Source organism: Syngnathoides biaculeatus, chromosome 1 (assembly GCF_019802595.1).
Source record: "Syngnathoides biaculeatus isolate LvHL_M chromosome 1, ASM1980259v1, whole genome shotgun sequence".
Classification (NCBI taxonomy): domain Eukaryota; kingdom Metazoa; phylum Chordata; class Actinopteri; order Syngnathiformes; family Syngnathidae; genus Syngnathoides; species Syngnathoides biaculeatus.
Genome location: NC_084640.1, coordinates 15,562,461 through 15,580,134, shown reverse-complemented (window position 1 = coordinate 15,580,134; position 17,674 = coordinate 15,562,461). Strand labels below are relative to the sequence as shown.

Here is a 17,674-nt window from a genome sequence, read left to right as displayed (position 1 = left end):
TTTGGTGCCTCTGTCATTCAAATATTTAAAAATGTCCTGAAATTAGAAAAAAAATATACATATGATTTAACGTTATTTAAATTTGCATTTGAAATCAGTTCAGAAATCATATTTTCAACCTATTTGAGCAACACAAATACTTCCAAACAATCAATGGTATTCTGCTTTTAGCCTTCAACAAGAATATCACGAATCTGAATATTTTTTTTTTCAGGAATAATAGAATGTAATTCAAAATGAACATGTAATTTTGTCATTTTTCTCATCCCTTGACGTTTTTACATTTCAAATAACCACACTAAAAATACAACTACATTAAGTAAAAGCAAGCAATCTTTGAAGGAACACAATAGCTGTAACGTAGACCTTATTACAAATGGTGTCATATGTAATAAGATAAGATAGGACAATAAAAATATGAGACCAGCCACAGATGTTTTAAAAAAAAGAAAGAAAGAAAGAAAGAAAAAGTCAGGTGAATTCAAAATGTGCTGTCTGGTGTGCGTGTTCCACCATCTAGTGGACAAAGTGGACTTGTCAGACTCCCACATTTGGAACGCACAGACCAAAATACTGCAGTTCATAAAAGCTTTTAAACAGAAACCGGAGCCGAATACATAAAAGTGATTGCGATCTCAGCATTTCATGTCCTCAACTGCAACAATCCAATCTGCTCTTTTTTTTTTTTTTTTTTTTTTTTTAGCTTTTGGTCAATTCCCAAACATTCTCATACCCCCCCCCCCACATTTTACAAGGTCTACGTTTTTAGCCACACAAATAAAATTTAATCGCCGTTGTTCATGCACGCGGACATCGGCGGCTCAGAACATTCTGTTTTGTGTGTCTTGTTGAAATCTGTGTCAGGCTGACACGAGACTTGCTCAACGGTGTCTTTATATGGTCTTTTTTTCTGCTTGTTGCACATGGGAACCGTCCAAAGAACGAAAGTGTGTCACATTGAGTGAGTTATGGCTGAACAATTTTATTTCTTTTTGTGTGTGTGAGATTGTTTTCACTAACTGTCTTGGTGAATGTGCTGAGTGTATGAAAGGGCAAATAGAACATATTTAAAGTGTGTCAAGGTTAAATCTGGAAGCCATTAAATGAGAAATGAAAAATTTCAAATGTAAGGAACGCATGACTGTGAAGCCTTATTTTAATTTAAAATGGAGCTTTATTGAGAATGTGTATGATATGATGTCTGGAAGGACAGTGGTGGGATTCGATCCCTCGGAACTTCGAGGCCTTGTTGCTCATTAAAAAGTTTTCCATATTTCAAATTCAAAGCTTTTCGTAAAGTGTGACCAAATGTTTACGACTAGTAACCCACTTGTGCCTAAGATAAATGAAAGTGCTGGTTGGATCCATGGCGTGTAGCGTCCAAATGGACTTTTCGTTGCAATTCTTCGGACGCGTTCCAACTCGCCGGAGCGCGCATCGGAATGCGCGCCGCCGCCGCCGCCCTCCTTCCCTTACGCAAATGGCGTACCAGCAAACTCGTCGCGTTTGACTTTCGCCGGCGTAAACTAAGCGTAAACCACTTTTCCGCTCATGTGACAGCGGCCTCGACCAATCGCCTCGGGGGAGCTCGGCCGCTCAGCCAATCACAAGCTAGCAAACTCGGGCCGGAGCCGTCGCCAGCCCGTCGCGTCGCTTTTTTGCTCGACTCCTAACCTCTCACAGCTTTTTTTCCAGTTGAAACATTTTCAATTTGGGCAAACGAGACTTCCAAAAGTGAACTTCGCCGCGAGGTGAGTTACAAACAAGACTTCCGCGCTGTATTTTGTCGCGGAAACAAGGATTCGGCCGGTGTGGTTCGAAACGGGAGTTGGCGTTGAAGTTACTTCCTGCTCTGTTGAACGAGGCCAAAAAGCCAAATTGTTGTGCGGCTAGTCGGGGGCTAGCTTCGAGCCTGACGAGTCTTGACTTTCAAACTGACGCCGTTCAACCTCAATTTGAAAGCTCGCACGTCTTTTTTAAAAAAAAAAAAAATAACTTGTCAAATGTGTCATTTTCACTGGGGGGGCAAGTGGGGCGCGGCCGGAGACTTGACGGCCCCGTGGGGAACGACACGATTTCCCCATACAAACCACGGCAAACAAAAATGGAGATAACATCACCCGTTTCCCCAACCCACAGACACACACTTCGTCGTCTTAACGTGACGAACACGCATCACAGCCACACGGAGGATTAAAATAAAAGTTGAAAGAAGTTGATGACTTCGCCGCGAGGCCTCTGCGTGGAAAAACTTGTAATTAAGCAACCCAAATGGGGACTCTGAAGTTCCACTTGAAGACACTCGCGCTGAATTTTGTCTCGTTTCCTCAACATTTTTTGTCAGAGCGGTGATGGTGGGGCCATTGTAGGCCGGGATGAGACTACATTCAAATAAAACATTGTATCGAGACAGGAAATATCAAAACTCGGTTTTTCCTTTTTATTTCCCAGGTCAGATTTGCCTTTTTGCGAGCATTAACTGACATCAACCTCCACAGCGATAATAGAAATACATATTTTGTCTGCTAGTCACTAAACAAAATAAAAATGTTGCTAAATAAAGGGAGCAAATCACAAAGGTGCCAAAACTGACTGCATTCCTCATTTTGGCAGCTAACCTATTTAAGTATTGTCATGGCAAAACATATCTTTAAAAAAAAAACCCACTAAATTATTCGATTAATTTCATAGCCTGTTGCCCATAAAAAGATCAAGGTTTTGTTTGTACCGCTAGCCCACTTCATTTATTTCCACCACCGAAACTGTTGATGAGAGGAAAGCTTGACTTTTCCTTCTGCTTTAGTCTGTCTGCCGGTTTATTTATAAATGTGATGACAGCTCATGTGCCGCTCTCGGGGCTATAGAGTGAAATGTTCCAGAAGCTGATGCGCAAATCAGCCATTTAGTGAGATTCCCCCCCCCCCCCCTTACAAATTTACATTCAGTTCAAGTCAACAGAAAAAAGTTTTTTTTTTTTTTTTTTTTTAAATAGGATAAAAAAAAGCTCTCTACAGAATTGCACTTTATAAATATTTGGTAATAACAATGCAAGAGAAAGATTTAGCATATTTTTTTTTATTGGAACTCGACCCCCTTCCCCAAACTGTAAACTTAATGTGATTTGCATTAGACAGGCAAACAAAATCAGCATTGTTATGCTAATTGTAGAACTTGATTGAAGTGCTACTTTTATACACTCGAAGTCGCAGCGCATAAAAGGAGAGATTTGTGAAAAAGAAAAGGAGCGAACTGGAGCTTTGTCGGGACCTTCTCTGCCTCTTCTTCTCCCTCGCGGCTTCCAGTGCAGCTCAGTGCTGCCAGTCATGCCGTGGCACGATTTGGTACTGCACTGAAGGCACACGACTACTGTAAATTCGGACTCGCCGAAATATTGCAAAACGAGCAAGGAAACACTTATAGAAAGAAGGAAACGGTGACTACATGGACTTTTCCTTCCTTTTTCCAGGGTTTGGCCGCCCGACACCCTCCGGCGCCATGCCTCTGGTCACCAGGAACATCGAGCCGCGGTACGTGTGCCGCCAGCCCATCCCTACCAGCATCCACAGCGAGCTGGAATGCGTCTCCAACAACAGCCTGGCCGCCGTCATCCGCCAGCTCGGCTGCCTCAGTGAGCGCGCCGGCCGCGTGCGCCCTCGCGAAATACGACGCCGTCCGACATTCACTCGCGCCTCTTTGCGGGCAGGCAAGCAAGCCGAGGACGTGTTCCAGGGGCTGTTCAAGGAGGCCAGCGATTTCTCCGTCCGGGTGGAGGCGCTCGGGGATCGCGTGGACAGCCTGCAATTGAAAGTCACCCAGCTGGACCCCAAAGAAGAAGAAGGTCAGCGAGATGAAAGCCGAAAAGAAAACGAAGAATTTGCAATGACGACACATTTTAATAATATATTTAGAAGTTGAGCGACTTTTAGTCTCCCGAATATTTGCGGCATGCTCTTCATTTCTCGTCCTCACGCGCAGGTTCTGCTGTACACGTTCATATTTTTGGGGAAGGAAATTGTAACAAAATGCCAAACTTGTTGTACCCCGGCCGGCACTAAGTGTTTTTGGAACATTTTGAGGGGGCGCGGACCCGAAACGGCGAAGACGTCTGTTCACACGGCGCCCGTGCGTTACAGTGTCTTTGCAGGCCATCACCACCCGCAAGGCGTTCCGCAGCAGCCTGACGCAGGACCAGCAGCTGTTCACCCGGCCGTCGCTGCCCATGCCCGTGCAGGACAGCTACGTCACGTGCGACCCGCCGCCGCCCCTCAACCTGCTCAGCTCGTACCGGTACGCCACGCGTGCGCGTTGAGGCCGCGTTATTCACAGAAGACGTTAAAAGCGTTTCAAACCCTGTGAAGGATCACATTTAGGAAGGTAGACCGCTCAAGCCGCCAAGAGGCTTTCGTGTAGTGCCCAAATCCTGTGATTCTGATGAATTCTTAACCAATATGAATATGAGAGAAAATCCACAATGTATTAGCAAGGGTACATTCTATAATGTGTAGCCCGTAGAAATCCTGCATTTTTTTGGGTGGGGGTAAATCCATATTGTGATAAATATTTTTAATGAACAAAAAATATATATATATTGATAGAAGAATTCCAATGTTCTAAACACTAATGCAGTCACTCACATTTGAAAAATGTACGGGTGTTGTCAGTCATGCCCGCGGACATAAAGTTATGGGTGTATGTGTTCTGTTTGTAATTGAGTGTACCCCTTTAAGAGAGAAGGGGGGCGGTGTCAGGTAAAGTAGGAAGTGGAAGAACGTGTCCGGCAGCGGTTCACTGCGCGGGATCGGTTTTCATGTGCGACAAGTGCGCAGTGGCGCAGCTTCGGGGGAACATTGGTCAAGTCTACACAAAATAAGCGACGGTTTTTTAATATCTATGTATTTCTACTTTACACGCGGGATTTTTTTTTTTTTTTTTGCGCTCGACTGCAGATTTGCGAGTGCGATGGCGCACGGGCGTGAACGTGTTTGTCAAATCAGAGTCATTACTAATGATGATTTTTTTTTTTCGGGGGGGGGGGTTCTAATACCCGTGGGTGCACAGCGATGACGGCAGACAAGCTCTGGACTTCTACACGAATCCCTCCTACTTCTTTGACCTGTGGAAGGAGAAAATGCTCCAGGACACCAAGGACATCATGAAGGAGAAACGCAAGCACAGAGTGAGTTGCCCGCCAAATGGCGTCGTTTCCATTCCTCGTAGGCGCTAAAACGACATCACTTCAGCGAGGCGGACATCAAGTGATCGAAAAAAAAAAAAAGCACTACAGCGCGTAGCCCTGTGGTTCTCCAATTTTTGCGCAAAGTATAGCTCAAGAGTAGCGGCATGAAAAATTTGCATCGATCCCTTCCAACCGTGTGCCATTTCGGCCGCCATTTTGTGAAAACGCGGCGTACTCGACCGGCGGTTGAAGCCCGATCGGCGCTCTTGTGTCGCGCAGAAGGAGAAGAAAGATCACCTGAACCAGCGGACCCTCAACCCGCGCAAGATCAAGACCAGGAAGGAGGAGTGGGAACGCCGCAAGATGGGCGAAGAGTTTGTGGTGCCCAAGAACGACATGATGTAAGTGGACGTTAACGCCCGGGAGCCATTTTTGATCTTATCGGACAAACGCGGCAGCCGTGGAATGCCAGTGCCGCCGTTTTGTTTGCTTTTTCCGGAAATTTGACGTGCGCTCAGTCCCGCTTGACAGACGCGTTTGGCCCTGTGTCGCGTTCAAGGAACTCCTTGGAGGGCCTGAACGGCAGCCTGGGATCCGGCGACGAAGGCCTGGATTTGAGCACAGGCTCCTACGCGTACGACCCGGCGCCGCCGCCCGGGCCCGACGACTTCCTGCCTCCGCCGCCCCTGGACATGTCGTAAGTAGTAACTGCAACCCGACGCACCTTTTGAAGCCATGTTGTTGTTTTGTTTTCGTATTGCGTAGAAAAGCTGACATTTGAAGATGGGTGTGTCGACTTTTTATATTCACCGCGGTCGCTCTTCGCAGGTACACCGACAACCACTACGTGGGGGCCAACCAGAAGCGCGTCAGCGTCCTGAGCCCCAGCCACCCCCCTCCGGCTCCCCCCGTGGCCTCCCCGACTTCCAACTCTCGCCCCCACCTCTCCCCTCCCCCCGCCCCTCCTCCCCCGCCGCCGCTCTCCGGTTTCGCAGCGCCGCCCCCTCCCGCCACCTTCGACGGGCCCCCTCCCCCTCCCCCCCTCTCTTCCCCGGGCCCCTTCTCGTCACTCCCCGACCCGGCCGCGTCCGGCGCCGCCCCCTCCTCCCCCGCCGCCCGTGCCCACCGGCGGGGTCCACGCCCCTCCCCCTCCGCCGCCGCCCCCTCCTCCCGGCCCGCTGCCGCCGGCCTCCGGCGTCCCCGCTCCCCCTCCTCCTTCTGCCGCGCCGCCGGCGCCGTCCAAACAGCAGCCGGCCCCCGAGGGCGACGCCCGCAGCGACCTCCTGCAGGCCATTAGACAAGGTAAGGGACGTAAACGCATCCTCGCTTCCGATTGGTTCAATTGTTGTCGTACACATTCTTGTCATTTTTATTGCAATTAAAAAAAAATGTACAGCATGGTTGTATAGTTTTCATAGTTTTACATCATTGTTGAAGAAATAAGTAATTATTTTCTTTTTTTTTTTTTTTTTTTTCCCTGAAATATTTTTTTTTTAATTTCACTTTTTCTAGATAAGATTAAATTTTTTGATGAAATGTGAGAGGGGCTTGGAAAACGGAATGGAATGGAAAAAAGTCATGTTTTATGAGAGTTGTATTTTATTTATTGAGGGATTTTTTTTTTTTTTTTTTTTTCCCCCCCACTCGTTATTTTTAGTTGTCGCGTCCCAAGCCAAACGAGCTCCCGTTGGCCTTTTTTGCAGGCTTCAACCTGCGCAAGGTGGAGGCCCAGCGCGAGCAGGAGAAGCGCGACGACCACTTCGGCAACGACGTGGCCGCCATCTTGTCCCGCCGCATCGCCGTGGAGTGCAGCGACAGCGAGGACGACTCGTCCGAGTTCGACGACGACGAGTGGTCCGACTGAGCCCGCCCCCCTCCCTCGCCGTCAGGTCAGCGGGGAAGAAAAGTCGCACGTTGTCACAATTTTGCATTCCTTTCGCTTGTTTTCTATTTATCAAATTCATATTTGTTTGCGCCTTCACGTCGTCTTTAAGAAGGTCTCTTTCTCTGTCGGCACGGCAACCATTTATAATCCGTTAGAAATATTACAGAGCAGAATTCAGTGGTAACTAATGGGGAAGTTATGAGCACAACTCAAAATGCACGACTTGGCGTGGAAGTGGCCCGGTAAAAAAAATTAAAAAATAGCGAGGACCATCTGCTTATCAAGTGCCTTTACCAAAAAGAAAAATATACATATAAATATATATAATTTTAAATGTTTTCACAAGCGGATCATTTTTTCAAAGTTATGATTTCAATTGTACTTTTTTTTTTTATGCTCCCAAAGTCTATAATTTTGTCTATCTAAAAAGAATAATAAATTTTGCATAATTTATTCACCTGGCTTTTTTTTTTTATGTCTTACGCCTGACTTGGTCTTTCAAAGTTGTTTCAGATATTTTTATGAGAAAAAAACATGCATACTTGCCACACAAGAGTCGTACATTTTTTGAAAAAAATCATTTGTGACATGACCAGGATGATGTCCCCAAAATATTTTGGAGTAATCATTTGACATTTTTCAAGATTTAAAAAAAAAATATTTTCCCCAAAATTGACTTTTAGCGTTTTTTTTTTTTTAGTTTAAAAAGTATTTCTAGAAAGATTTTGCATTTTGGGTGATGTCATTTATTATCATAAAGTTTATTTTTTGTCAGGGAAAAAAGTTACTTTTAAGAGAACAAAATGTATTTTTTGGGGTGAAATTGCACATGTGACGTTTGTCACTGTGTGATAAATTTCATAGATTTACAGAAGGCCTGTGCCTATTTTGACACGTTCCATATTTAACTTGGTCGAATTGCATTTTTTTTTTTGCATGAAACGAACGCTCCCGTTACGCAACCTCAAATGACGTCGACGGCAGCTAAGCTAAAACACTAGCGAGCGCGCTAAAAGCTTCCGCCGGCCCCGAGGGAAGGACGCTGACATCATTCCGTAAGAACAAAAAAAAAAAAAAGAAAAAAAACCTCATTTATTATTCATCAGTACAAAATATTTATTCGTTTTGGAAAAAAAAAAAAAAAAAGTGCAACATCCCGATGGCTGAAAAGTGCCAGGAAAGACGGAGAGCGTGTGCAAAATAAAATCTGAGCTCGCCGTCTTTTTAGCACACATTTCAAGTAGGTCACAATATTGTCAAGTCTTTGGATCCGATGAAGTCAACAACATGACTTTTGTTGTTTTGTTTTTGTTTGTGTGTTTTTTTTTCTCCTCGCTGCTTTAAACGCGCAGCTGATTGTTTTTGTGGCGCAGCTACAAGTGGGCTGATTGTTAGCAGGGGGGAGGCACAAACGCAGTTACGGTAGTAGCGGGAGTTCCTCCAGCGTGGCCGGCGGCCAGGACCGTTCAGAACGTTCTGGTGAGGGGAGGGAGGAAAGGAGGGAGGGAGGGAGGGAGGGAGGGAGGACCTCACGTCCTGGGAAGAGGGAGGGGGGGGAGGGGGGGGGGGGAGTGAAAGATTTCACGCTCCGAGCGCGACTTTCCGTTGAGCGCACGTCTGATGATTCCCTTCGTTCCTCTCCAGATGCGACTCGAAACGATTCCGGAGAAAGTTTGGATGCGGCTGCAGGACTTTTCCGCTTTTAGAGTTTTGGGTGGCGTGGAGAGAGCCGAGCGTTCCTTTGAACTCTCGAAGCCCCGATCGCGTTTGGCGCCGGTCTGAGCGCTCCCCCCGTGCTGAAAAGTCTCCTCGTGATGACGAACGCGGATGGAAAGTTTGCAAAATATACGCACGTGGGCGTTAATCACGAGGAGACTTTTCAGCACCCGCCCGAGCGGGCGTTCACGCAGCCGCTTCCCCTTTTGGCGTTCAGATAATTCGACGCCGCAACCGTCATTCAGATATTTTGGACGACGGCGATCATTAGTAGTGAAAATTCTCGCTAGCCACCTGTCTTAACGACTCCGAGGGGAAGCCACCCGGTGTCGGTACCGTCCACAAAGTGTGGTAGAAGTAGCCGGCGTGCTATTCTATTACCACCTCCCCCCGCGGAAACGGGTTTTTTTTTCCCGTTTTTATTGGCATTTCATGGCAGAACCGCAGAAAAAGACATCGAACGTGGAAAAAAAAACCCGATTCGCTCCCGAGAAGTGAACGTCCACGTTGCGTATTTTTGGGGGCGTCTCAACCCCTGCATAGGTCTGAAGGATTACGGAGGGGGAGGGGGGGGGATCCCGGATTCGACGTTTCTTCGTGTCGGTTCGGCAGCAATTTTTGCACTTGCGAAAACGTCAAATTTCGGCGTGGAATTGATGCTCGCTAAAAACCAACTGAAGAATCCAGGGTGAGAAACTGCAGGAAACCGGATCCCCAGATCCAGGATTCTCAAGACGATGGGGATTGTTGTTATTTTCAACTCTCCCTTTCGATCCGGGATGATTGGCCTTGATTTAGTCCAGCCCCCCAGACCTCGGCTTGTGTCCCGACGAGTGGGTTGCGGCGGGCACCTACACGTCTTCGGGGCAGTGCATTTGTGCGGCCTGCCTGCGGGGGCAGCAGGCGTGCAGGAGAACCTTGCGGATGTCTTTGTTCCTCAGGGTGTAGAGGAGCGGGTTAAGGAGGGAGCTGAAGGCAGCGGGCGTCAGGGTGGCGTACGTGTACAGCGGCGGACTGGACGCGTCCCCCAGAAGCCCCCACAGCGAGAAAGGCATCCAACAGCCGACAAAGACTCCGAGGACTAGCACCAAGCGTGAGAACCCCCGGCCCCCGCCTCGCTTGCCGGCGTAGGGCTGCCCCGAGGGGAGGAAGTGCCTCTGGGTGGCGATGGCGTGGGCGTGGCGCCGCGCCACCCGGCAGATGCCGGCGTACAGCTGCAGGGTGACGGCCACCGCCGCCAGGAACCCGCCGCACAGCAGCGACAAGTACGTCCGGGTGAGGGGCGGGGCCACCGAGCAGGACGCCGGCTCGTCCAGGCAGTGCCACCCCATGGCGGGGCCGGCCCCCACGACGGAGGCCCCCGCCCACACCAGGAGCAGGAGGAGGGCGGCGCGCCGGCGGGAGCGCCCCGAGCCGTAGGTGAGGGCGTGGCTAAGAGAGAGGTAGCGGTCCAGGGCCACGCCCATCAGGCTGCACAGCGAGGCGCTCAGCGAAGTCACGAGGAGCCCCGACGTCACCAACTCGGACCAGGCGCTGGGCGCCAGGCAGAACAGGAACAGGAAGCGGGTCACCAGAGCCACGCCCGCCAGGAGGTCCGCCAGGCCCAGGCTGGCCAGGAGCAGGAAGACGGGGGCCCGCAGCGACGGCGTGGCCAGGATGGCGGTGACCACCACCGCGTTCTCGGCCGTGATGACGGCGCCCGACGCGCACAGGGCCACCCCCCACGCCGTCAGCCGAGGGGGCGGGTCGCCTCCGGCGTGCTCCGCCGACAGGAAAGACTCCTCCCACGACGTCTCGGACGCGTTGGGTCTCATGGCTGAGGAAATAATCACAAGTTTGAATTTTGTTGTTGTTGTTGTTACAAGGAATGCTTTTTGCTCGACGTCGCGGAAAGTCGGCCAAAACTATTCTGCTTTGGATCCAAGTTTTTCTTGGTCCCGATCTGGGACCCGCAAGACCTTCTCGAAAGGTTTCCGTCATCCTCGTGTGCGGCTCTCCACATTCACTTTCAGAGAAAATTGAGAAGTGGGGCAAGGAAGAAGCAAACCCACGGCAACGATTTTTTGGGTGACCGGTTTTATTTATTTGTATATCAATTTTTATTTATTTTTTTTAGAGTGGACCCTGAAGAACGTGAATGTGCCCTACGAGGAAAAAATGTAATTCCTCAATATTGATAAGCATCAGATTAAATGACCCTTTGCATACAATGTTATGGCGGCACGGTGGATCAGATGGCGACCAGTTCAGGGCGTAACCCCGTCTCCTGCCCGTTGACAGCTGCGATAGGCTCCAGCACAGCCAGCGACCCTCGTTAGGATAAGCGGCTAAGGAAATGCATGGCTGGATAAATTGCCCCGAGGTGTGATTGTGAGTGCGAATTTTTGTCTCGATGTGCCCTGCGATCGGCCGGCGACCGGTTCAGGGCGTAACCCCGTCTCCTGCCCGTTGACAGCTGCGATAGGCTCCAGCACAGCCAGCGAGCCTCTTGAGGATGAGCGGCTAAGGAAATGGATGGCTGGATAAATTGCCCCTAGGTGTGGTTGTGAGTGGGGAATTTTTGTCCCAATTGTGCCCTGCGATCGGCCGGCGACCGGTTCAGGGCGTACCCCGCCTCCTGGCCGTTGATGGACCCCGCGACCCTCGTGAGGATAAGCAGAGGATAACAGAAAATGATTGCGAAGTGCTGGTTCGTGTTGTTTTCCAGTTGCAGGAGGATTTTCTCGCCCCTTCTCCCACATACAGTTTTTTCCCCCCCAAATCCATAATTTCACAGAGATCCTGTATCGCCCCCCTCCAACACACTCAAATTGAAAATATTGACAATATTCTTGTAAAAAAAAAAAAAAAAAAAAGCCTCCCCCCCCCCCTCCTTTACGTGTGGATCGTCACCCATCCAGGTGGAGGACGTCTCCAAAAGTGCCGAACCGACGCAACTGGACTCTGTTTGTTTTTCTGGTTTTGCCAAAATGCGACTGTGAAAGTGCCAAACCGAAAACCCAACCCAGCTTTTTTTTTTAATTCTCTGCGGAACTACTCCAACATTTCTGACGCTCTTTGCGTTCCACCGCGTGAGGATGCGGACCCCCCTCCCCCACGGACGTCCAGGCACGACGTTCGGCCCCCACGGACACGCCAGTCTCCCTGCGGGGGTGCACGCGTGAGCGCGTCGATCCGAGCCGGAGTAAATAAACCGTCGCGTCGCCCGCTTGATATTGTCGTTATGAATTATTTCGAAGGTTGTGAGTGCGAACGGCGATTCGCTTCTATGCGCTCTTCTTGAGGATAAGCGGCTCAGACGACGGACGGATGGGTGTTCGTGACAGGATTGGGGATGGGGGGGCACATTGCACCCCCTTGTTGTGTAACCAGTGCGCCATTGAGAATGCGCGCGCAGTCTGACATCAAGGGGAAAAAAAATGTATTAATAATTTACCTTTGCGAGAAAAAAAAAAGATGGCTTGCTGTCCTCGTCTGTGACGTCTGGAATTCAAGACGATCAAGCGGACGGTCCTCCCGCGACCCTTGGCGTCGTTCATGCACTCCCGGTCGCGGAGATCCGCTCGGTGGTCCCGCTCCGGTCCACCGGAGGAGGGGGGGGGGCGGGGGCAAAAAAAAAAAATCTTCTTCTCGTCGTCGCTCCAAAGCGAGAATGGATGCTGGAGCTCTCCGCGCGCTCTCCACAAGTGCGCCTCAGTGACGTCACAGGGAAAGAGGGGGGGGGGTGTCCGCCAATCGGGAGGCGAGTATGCAGGAGGAGGTTCGGGGTGGGGGGGGGGGGAGTGAATGTGGAGTAATTTCATTCAGAAAAATGCGGCATCTCTCCCGAAGACACGCCCACTGCGGTCCACCGCCATTGCTGGGCTGGTTTCTCGGACCCCCCCCCCCCCAAAAAAAAAAGTCCAGTTGCTGTCCACGGTTCTGAAACGCAGCAATGACTCACGGGAACATTCGCACGTTTTCTCATTTTTAATATTCCCTTTGTGTCGAAAACGCAACACTCAAACTGTTTTTTTTGTTTTTTTTTGTATTATGTAAAGGTATTTTTTTGTGTGACTTTTAATTTCATTCTTCTCTTTTTTTAAAATTCACCTTTATCATCACTCGGTATCTTTGTCAGAAGGCATTAATTCCCACACATGTTAATGCAGTATTGACATATTTTGGTTTTGATGAAGGGTCTCAATGCGTATGTAATTTCTTTTTTACTCATCGTCGCTTTTGCTGCCCTCTGGCGTCAGCAAGAGGCCGTTGCACGTATTGCGCAACGATGGCCGATGACGTCGATGGGTGGAGGCGGCGAAGGCTTCCCCGGGTTTGTGACGGCGAGTGGGCGGGGTGACGCGACCATATTAGGCCACTTCCTGGCCGTCGGGGACCGCGCGAGTGCGAGACGTGGATGAGTCACGGCAAGAAACGAGTCCGTGGCGGATGTCCGCCGTCCTGGATTTGACAACGGCCAAGTCTTCATCAATCAATCGATCGATATCATTAATAAATAGGAGAGCGGCTGTCGATTTATGGATACCTAAATTCAAGCGCCAGCTGGCTGTTTCGATCAATAAAGTCAAGCCGGTGGTGTACAGTCAGGGCCTGCAAGACCTTCTGTATTTACATTTATTTTAATTTTTTTTTACAGACCCTCAAGTCGATTGGCTACCCAGCTTCTTTTTAATTTTTTTTTTTTGTTTGTTTTTTTTTGTCCAATCAGATTTCACCTCCTGTGCGTCGTCGATGTAATCCGACGGGAGCCTTCAAAAATCTCGAGTTCTGGCCCACGACGCATACCGTACGCCACTCGGCAGCTTTGTGCGACAACAGAATAGTTGCTTGACTGAGATGAATGCCAGACGCGTTTAAAAATTCATTTTTGAAGGCAAAAAAAGCATAAATAGCGAGAAATTGTTAAGTAGCGAGCGAAAGGGGGCTCTCAGTTCACGAGCTCTGAGGTGCAAAAATTCACAGATTAATTTCACGACTTGTAAATAATCAGCATTTCTGGTAAAAATGCTATATTTTAAAATAGCTAGCTATTCCAGCTCCATCTGTTTTTGCGCTATCATGCCGTTATCTATTCTCGAGCCACTCATTCTTGACCCGTCGAGCTCTTATCCGCTTGACCGCGGAACCATCGATTCTAGATCCCCCTTTATTCCAGAACCTCGATTTCATATCTATCTTTTTTGTAAGTCTAACTCTAGTCTAGATCACACCTTCTAGCGCTAGCTCACTATTCTTGCCATCCGAGATTCATTCCATCTATTCTGGTTCCAGTTTTACATTGCATACACATTTTAAGTATACAAAATATGTACACACGTGTGTGTGTGTGTGTGTTTGTCTCAAGTGACCTGAGGTGGGTCTTGTTGTGGTTGCCCGGCAACCAAGTTTTGATCACGTTACACGTTCTTTCCGTCCTCTCGCTGCCATTGTCTCTCGGCCGCCCGCGGGGCTGTTGTTTAATTTTTTTGGCGGGTCGATTATCTTAATTGATTCCTTACTATTATTATTCCTTTTTTTTTTTTTTTTTGCTTCACTAGAGTTCGTTCCGGGATGCAGAATCCGTCCGTGACGATGTTCTTCTGCACCGGGCTCCTGCTGGTGGCGGCGGCGATGTCCAGTGTGCGCGCGCAAGCCGGTAAAACCCCTTTTGAGACGCTTTTATGGATCCGAACGAGCTGTCAATCAAAAAAAAATGTTTGCTTGACTTGACATCCAGGCTGCGCCGGAGCTCAGTCATGTGACCTGTGCGTCGGCGACTCCGTGCTCAACCTGACCGGCTGCGTCTGGCGGCTTTGTCCTGACGGTAACACGACACAAACAAACACGTATGATTGTACACGCAACAGAAACACAAACACGCGGATGTACCGCACAATGCTACGTGTCGCTTCATGCTAACATTAGCATCAAACGAGCATGAGCGAGACTCATTTGAAAGAAAAGTTTGGGATTTCGCTTTCGCGCTGTCCGACAAACGCGATTTTTTCCTCACTTTTTCCCCCCTCCGGGTGTTGCCCGTGTGAAAGGTCATCAGGGGTCACCGTCTTTCTCTTGTCTGTTGCGTTGAAAGCCATGGTCACCGTCACGACGCTTAACTGCTACGGTGGGAATTTTCCAGAAAGGAATTGAAAGGGGCCGTGCGCGCACATCAGTCATGCTAGCACGCGAGCCGCCGTAACGTGAGCTGCGGCCGTTTGCCGCGGCGTGAATTATTCAGGGTTCAGCCATTTTGAAGTGGTGCTGCGCCTCTCAGGTGACGACACGGGCAGGTGCGTGACGGACGAGGGCGACGTCGCCGACGGCTCGGCCAACTGCAGCTGGACCCGCGTGTCGGAGCTCTGCACAGGTACGACGCCGCCGCCGCGAGATGGCGCTTTTCGGAATATGATCGTGTTGTTTCTGGAATTTCATTCCCGACCGGCGGCGCTTTGTCGTTGATTTGTTTTCCTGTCGGCCTATCAGGAATGAGTTCAGCGAATTCTAACGTAACGACGCTTGACAAGGAAGTCCAGGAGCCATTTCCTGTGACTCTTAAACAAGCAAAAAAAATGTACGATTAGCTCAAACTGAAGCCATCCCTGTAACGGACGAGAAGGCGGATGTGTTGCTAGCGGACGGGAACGATCTGAGGTGTGGCTAGCGCACCAAAGGAGTTGTTAGTGGACAGGAAGTAGTCATTGCTAGCGTGCTACAATTGTTGCTAGCACGCTTGTCTGTGGCGCTTCTCGCAGAAAGAAAGAGTTTCTTGCGCGACAGGAAGAATTGCTAGCAAGAAGCGACGCTAGTGGTCAGGAAGAATCCGCTTTAGCCATCAATTAGAAATAACAGAAAAAGATCTTCTATATCATCTATAAGTACAGATACAAACAAAAATGTAAGGTATTCGGATGACGATTATGACTAACAAGAGATTCCCGCAGAGGCGTCTCATTTCCTTTCTTTCTCCTTTTGTCTTAATTATTCCACTCGTCGGAAGCGTTAATCAAGCGGCACGATTGCTGTGCGTCATTGTTTTTATGACGCATACGCGCTGACCGCCGCGTGTTTGGCGAATTGTGTGCAGCGGCAGAGACGCCGGCCGGAGGCGGCGCTGACTCAGGTAAATGGAGCCGGCGTGCGAGTCCCGCCGGTGTCGGACGCGTCCCGGCTTTGCGTCGCCGCTGACCGGATATCGCATCCTCTGGTGGGTCTCGGCAGGCCAGGGCGGCGGGGGCGGGGGCGAGGCCCGCCCGCGGCCGTCCCCGGCCGGTTTCCACGTGTCCAGCTTCGTGGGCGGCGTGCTGCTGGTTCTGTGCCTGCAGGCCGTCGGCGCGCTGGCCGTGCGCTTCCTCAAGTCCGGCGAGCAGAGCGCCTACGACCCCATGTGAGGTTTCCAAATTCTGTTCTACTTTAAGAAAGGATAACCAAACGGTGATCTTACAATGAACCGATGAAGCGAATTATTTAATGGAATGAATTTAAAATAAGTAGAAAATAAATGCATGCGTTCTGATGAAAGAATTTGTCAACATGGGAAAAATCCAGGCAGCAAATATTCCGTCTGTTGATGACGCAACGGCGGCCTCTAGTGGCCAAATTTAAAAAGTGCTGCTCCACTTCCGTCGGTCCGGTATGCAAATTGCCTTAAAAAGTCCTCTTTTGCTATTTCTTCGGCTTTTATTTTTTTGTATTTACGGGCACGGTGACAACACCCGACGAAGGCGTCGTGAGCGCCGCAGAGCAAGAAATGGAACCAATTAGCAACAGTCCAGAAATGAGTTCCGACGGACGCAAGTATCGGGAAGGCGTGACGTTTTCTGACTGTCGCACTACTTTTGTCCGCATGACGGCGGTGACATCGACAGAGAGCAGCCTCAGTGAGGCGACGACCGAAGGAAGACGGACTCGCGGCACGACGGCGACGACGCGCTGCGCTTGCACCTTCGCTTCGATTCATCCCCGTCATAGTAGCGATGAAAAGCAAATTGCTCTCGCGCTACTCTTTGAATTGGTGTGTTAAATTGTGTTGAGTGTATTTTTGTTGATGTAGATACATTCATCTTTTATGTCTGTTAACATGCTAATGCTAAAGATGCTACTTTGCCTGCATTTGCTGTTTTTATTTTATCACTGATATAAAATTAGCAGAGCCGTGCGGAACAAGAATCATATTACTGCTTTTGTTTTTGGGTTTTTTTTTTGCATCATGTTGCCACCACTCGATGGCGCCACAGAGTAAAAGTGCCACGCTAACAGTAGAACGGGAAAAGGAACTTGGGATCCTTGAAAGAAATGCTAGCAGACCAGAAGAGGAACAGTTCGGTGCGGTTCCAAGTTCCAGCTGGAAAGGAGAAAGATTGATAGAAAAACTTGGGGAAACGACTCGCAGATCACAAAAGCAAGAGTTGCTAGCGGATGGGAAGACGACAAGATGCTAAGATGGAAGATTTTCTGGCTTTCTGAAATAGTTTAAAGTGCTGCTAGAAGAAAGTGTGAGGTCATAACAGACCGGAAAGGTTGCTAGCGGCGAAAACATAGTGGCTGAAAGATCGCAAGGCAAGAGTGTCGCTAGCAAAAATGAAGAGTGAGAAACTTTGCTAGCGAACATGCTGGTAGCGAGGAAAACATAGTGGCTGAAAGATCGCAAGGCAAGAGTGTCGCGAGCAAAAATGAAGAGTCAGAAACTTTGCTAGCGGACATGCTGGTAGCGAGGAAAACATAGTGGCTGAAAGATCGCAAGGCAAGAGTGTCGCGAGCAAAAATGAAGAGTAAGAAACTTTGCTAGCGGATACAACGACGTTGGCTGAGTTGCTCATGTGCTGGGAAAGTCACAAGCGGTGCCACTAGGAAAGAAGTGCTCGCAAATATGAAGGGTTGCTAGCGTGCTAGCATACAGGAACAACAACTGAGAGGTC

The 17,674-nt window shown here is 49.3% G+C and overlaps 3 protein-coding genes across 10 annotated transcripts; 2 read left to right on the top strand and 1 right to left on the bottom strand.

The window, feature by feature from the left end:
• Positions 1 to 1,533: 1,533 nt before the first annotated feature.
• Positions 1,534 to 7,514, top strand: wasf2 (WASP family member 2). The gene is given in 10 exon segments (XM_061822315.1): positions 1,534 to 1,751; positions 3,467 to 3,628; positions 3,704 to 3,838; positions 4,134 to 4,287; positions 5,059 to 5,176; positions 5,456 to 5,577; positions 5,736 to 5,873; positions 6,005 to 6,256; positions 6,258 to 6,478; positions 6,880 to 7,514. Coding segments are annotated over 9 exon segments (1,434 nt in total). The 5' UTR covers positions 1,534 to 1,751; positions 3,467 to 3,495; the 3' UTR covers positions 7,041 to 7,514.
• Positions 7,515 to 8,644: 1,130 nt separating this feature from the next.
• gpr3 (G protein-coupled receptor 3) lies at positions 8,645 to 12,281 on the bottom strand. The gene is made up of 2 exons (XM_061822193.1): positions 12,214 to 12,281; positions 8,645 to 10,593 (listed from the first exon to the last, which is right to left on the bottom strand). The coding sequence occupies exon 2, from the start codon at positions 10,589 to 10,591 to the stop codon at positions 9,629 to 9,631; it is 963 nt and encodes a 320-aa protein (XP_061678177.1). The 5' UTR covers positions 10,592 to 10,593; positions 12,214 to 12,281; the 3' UTR covers positions 8,645 to 9,628.
• On the top strand, positions 11,827 to 17,651 carry cd164l2 (CD164 sialomucin-like 2). 8 transcript variants are annotated; one of them, XM_061822202.1, is made up of 8 exons: positions 13,176 to 13,384; positions 13,489 to 13,566; positions 14,318 to 14,415; positions 14,497 to 14,583; positions 15,034 to 15,126; positions 15,844 to 15,879; positions 15,978 to 16,143; positions 16,625 to 16,779. In XM_061822202.1, the coding sequence occupies exons 1-8, from the start codon at positions 13,209 to 13,211 to the stop codon at positions 16,638 to 16,640; spliced, it is 750 nt and encodes a 249-aa protein (XP_061678186.1). In that variant the 5' UTR covers positions 13,176 to 13,208; the 3' UTR covers positions 16,641 to 16,779. The 8 variants fall into 8 exon arrangements, with proteins under 8 accessions (XP_061678242.1, XP_061678186.1, XP_061678215.1 ...); XM_061822258.1 differs by lacking the exons at positions 13,176 to 13,384; positions 13,489 to 13,566 and adding an exon at positions 11,827 to 11,961; XM_061822231.1 differs by having other exon boundaries at positions 13,176 to 13,566.
• The last annotated feature ends 23 nt before the right edge of the window (positions 17,652 to 17,674 follow it).

Coding starts and splice junctions, on each gene's coding strand:
- gpr3 (XM_061822193.1), bottom strand. CDS start 10,591: ATGAGACCCAACGCGTCCGAGACGTCGTGGGAGGAGTCTTTCCTGTCG.
- cd164l2 (XM_061822202.1), top strand. CDS start 13,209: ATGTCCGCCGTCCTGGATTTGACAACGGCCAAGTCTTCATCAATCAAT. Junction 13,385..13,488: donor CAGGGCCTGCAAGACCTTCT/GTATTTACATTT, acceptor TTGTCCAATCAG/ATTTCACCTCCTGTGCGTCG. Junction 14,584..15,033: donor CTGGCGGCTTTGTCCTGACG/GTAACACGACAC, acceptor TGCGCCTCTCAG/GTGACGACACGGGCAGGTGC.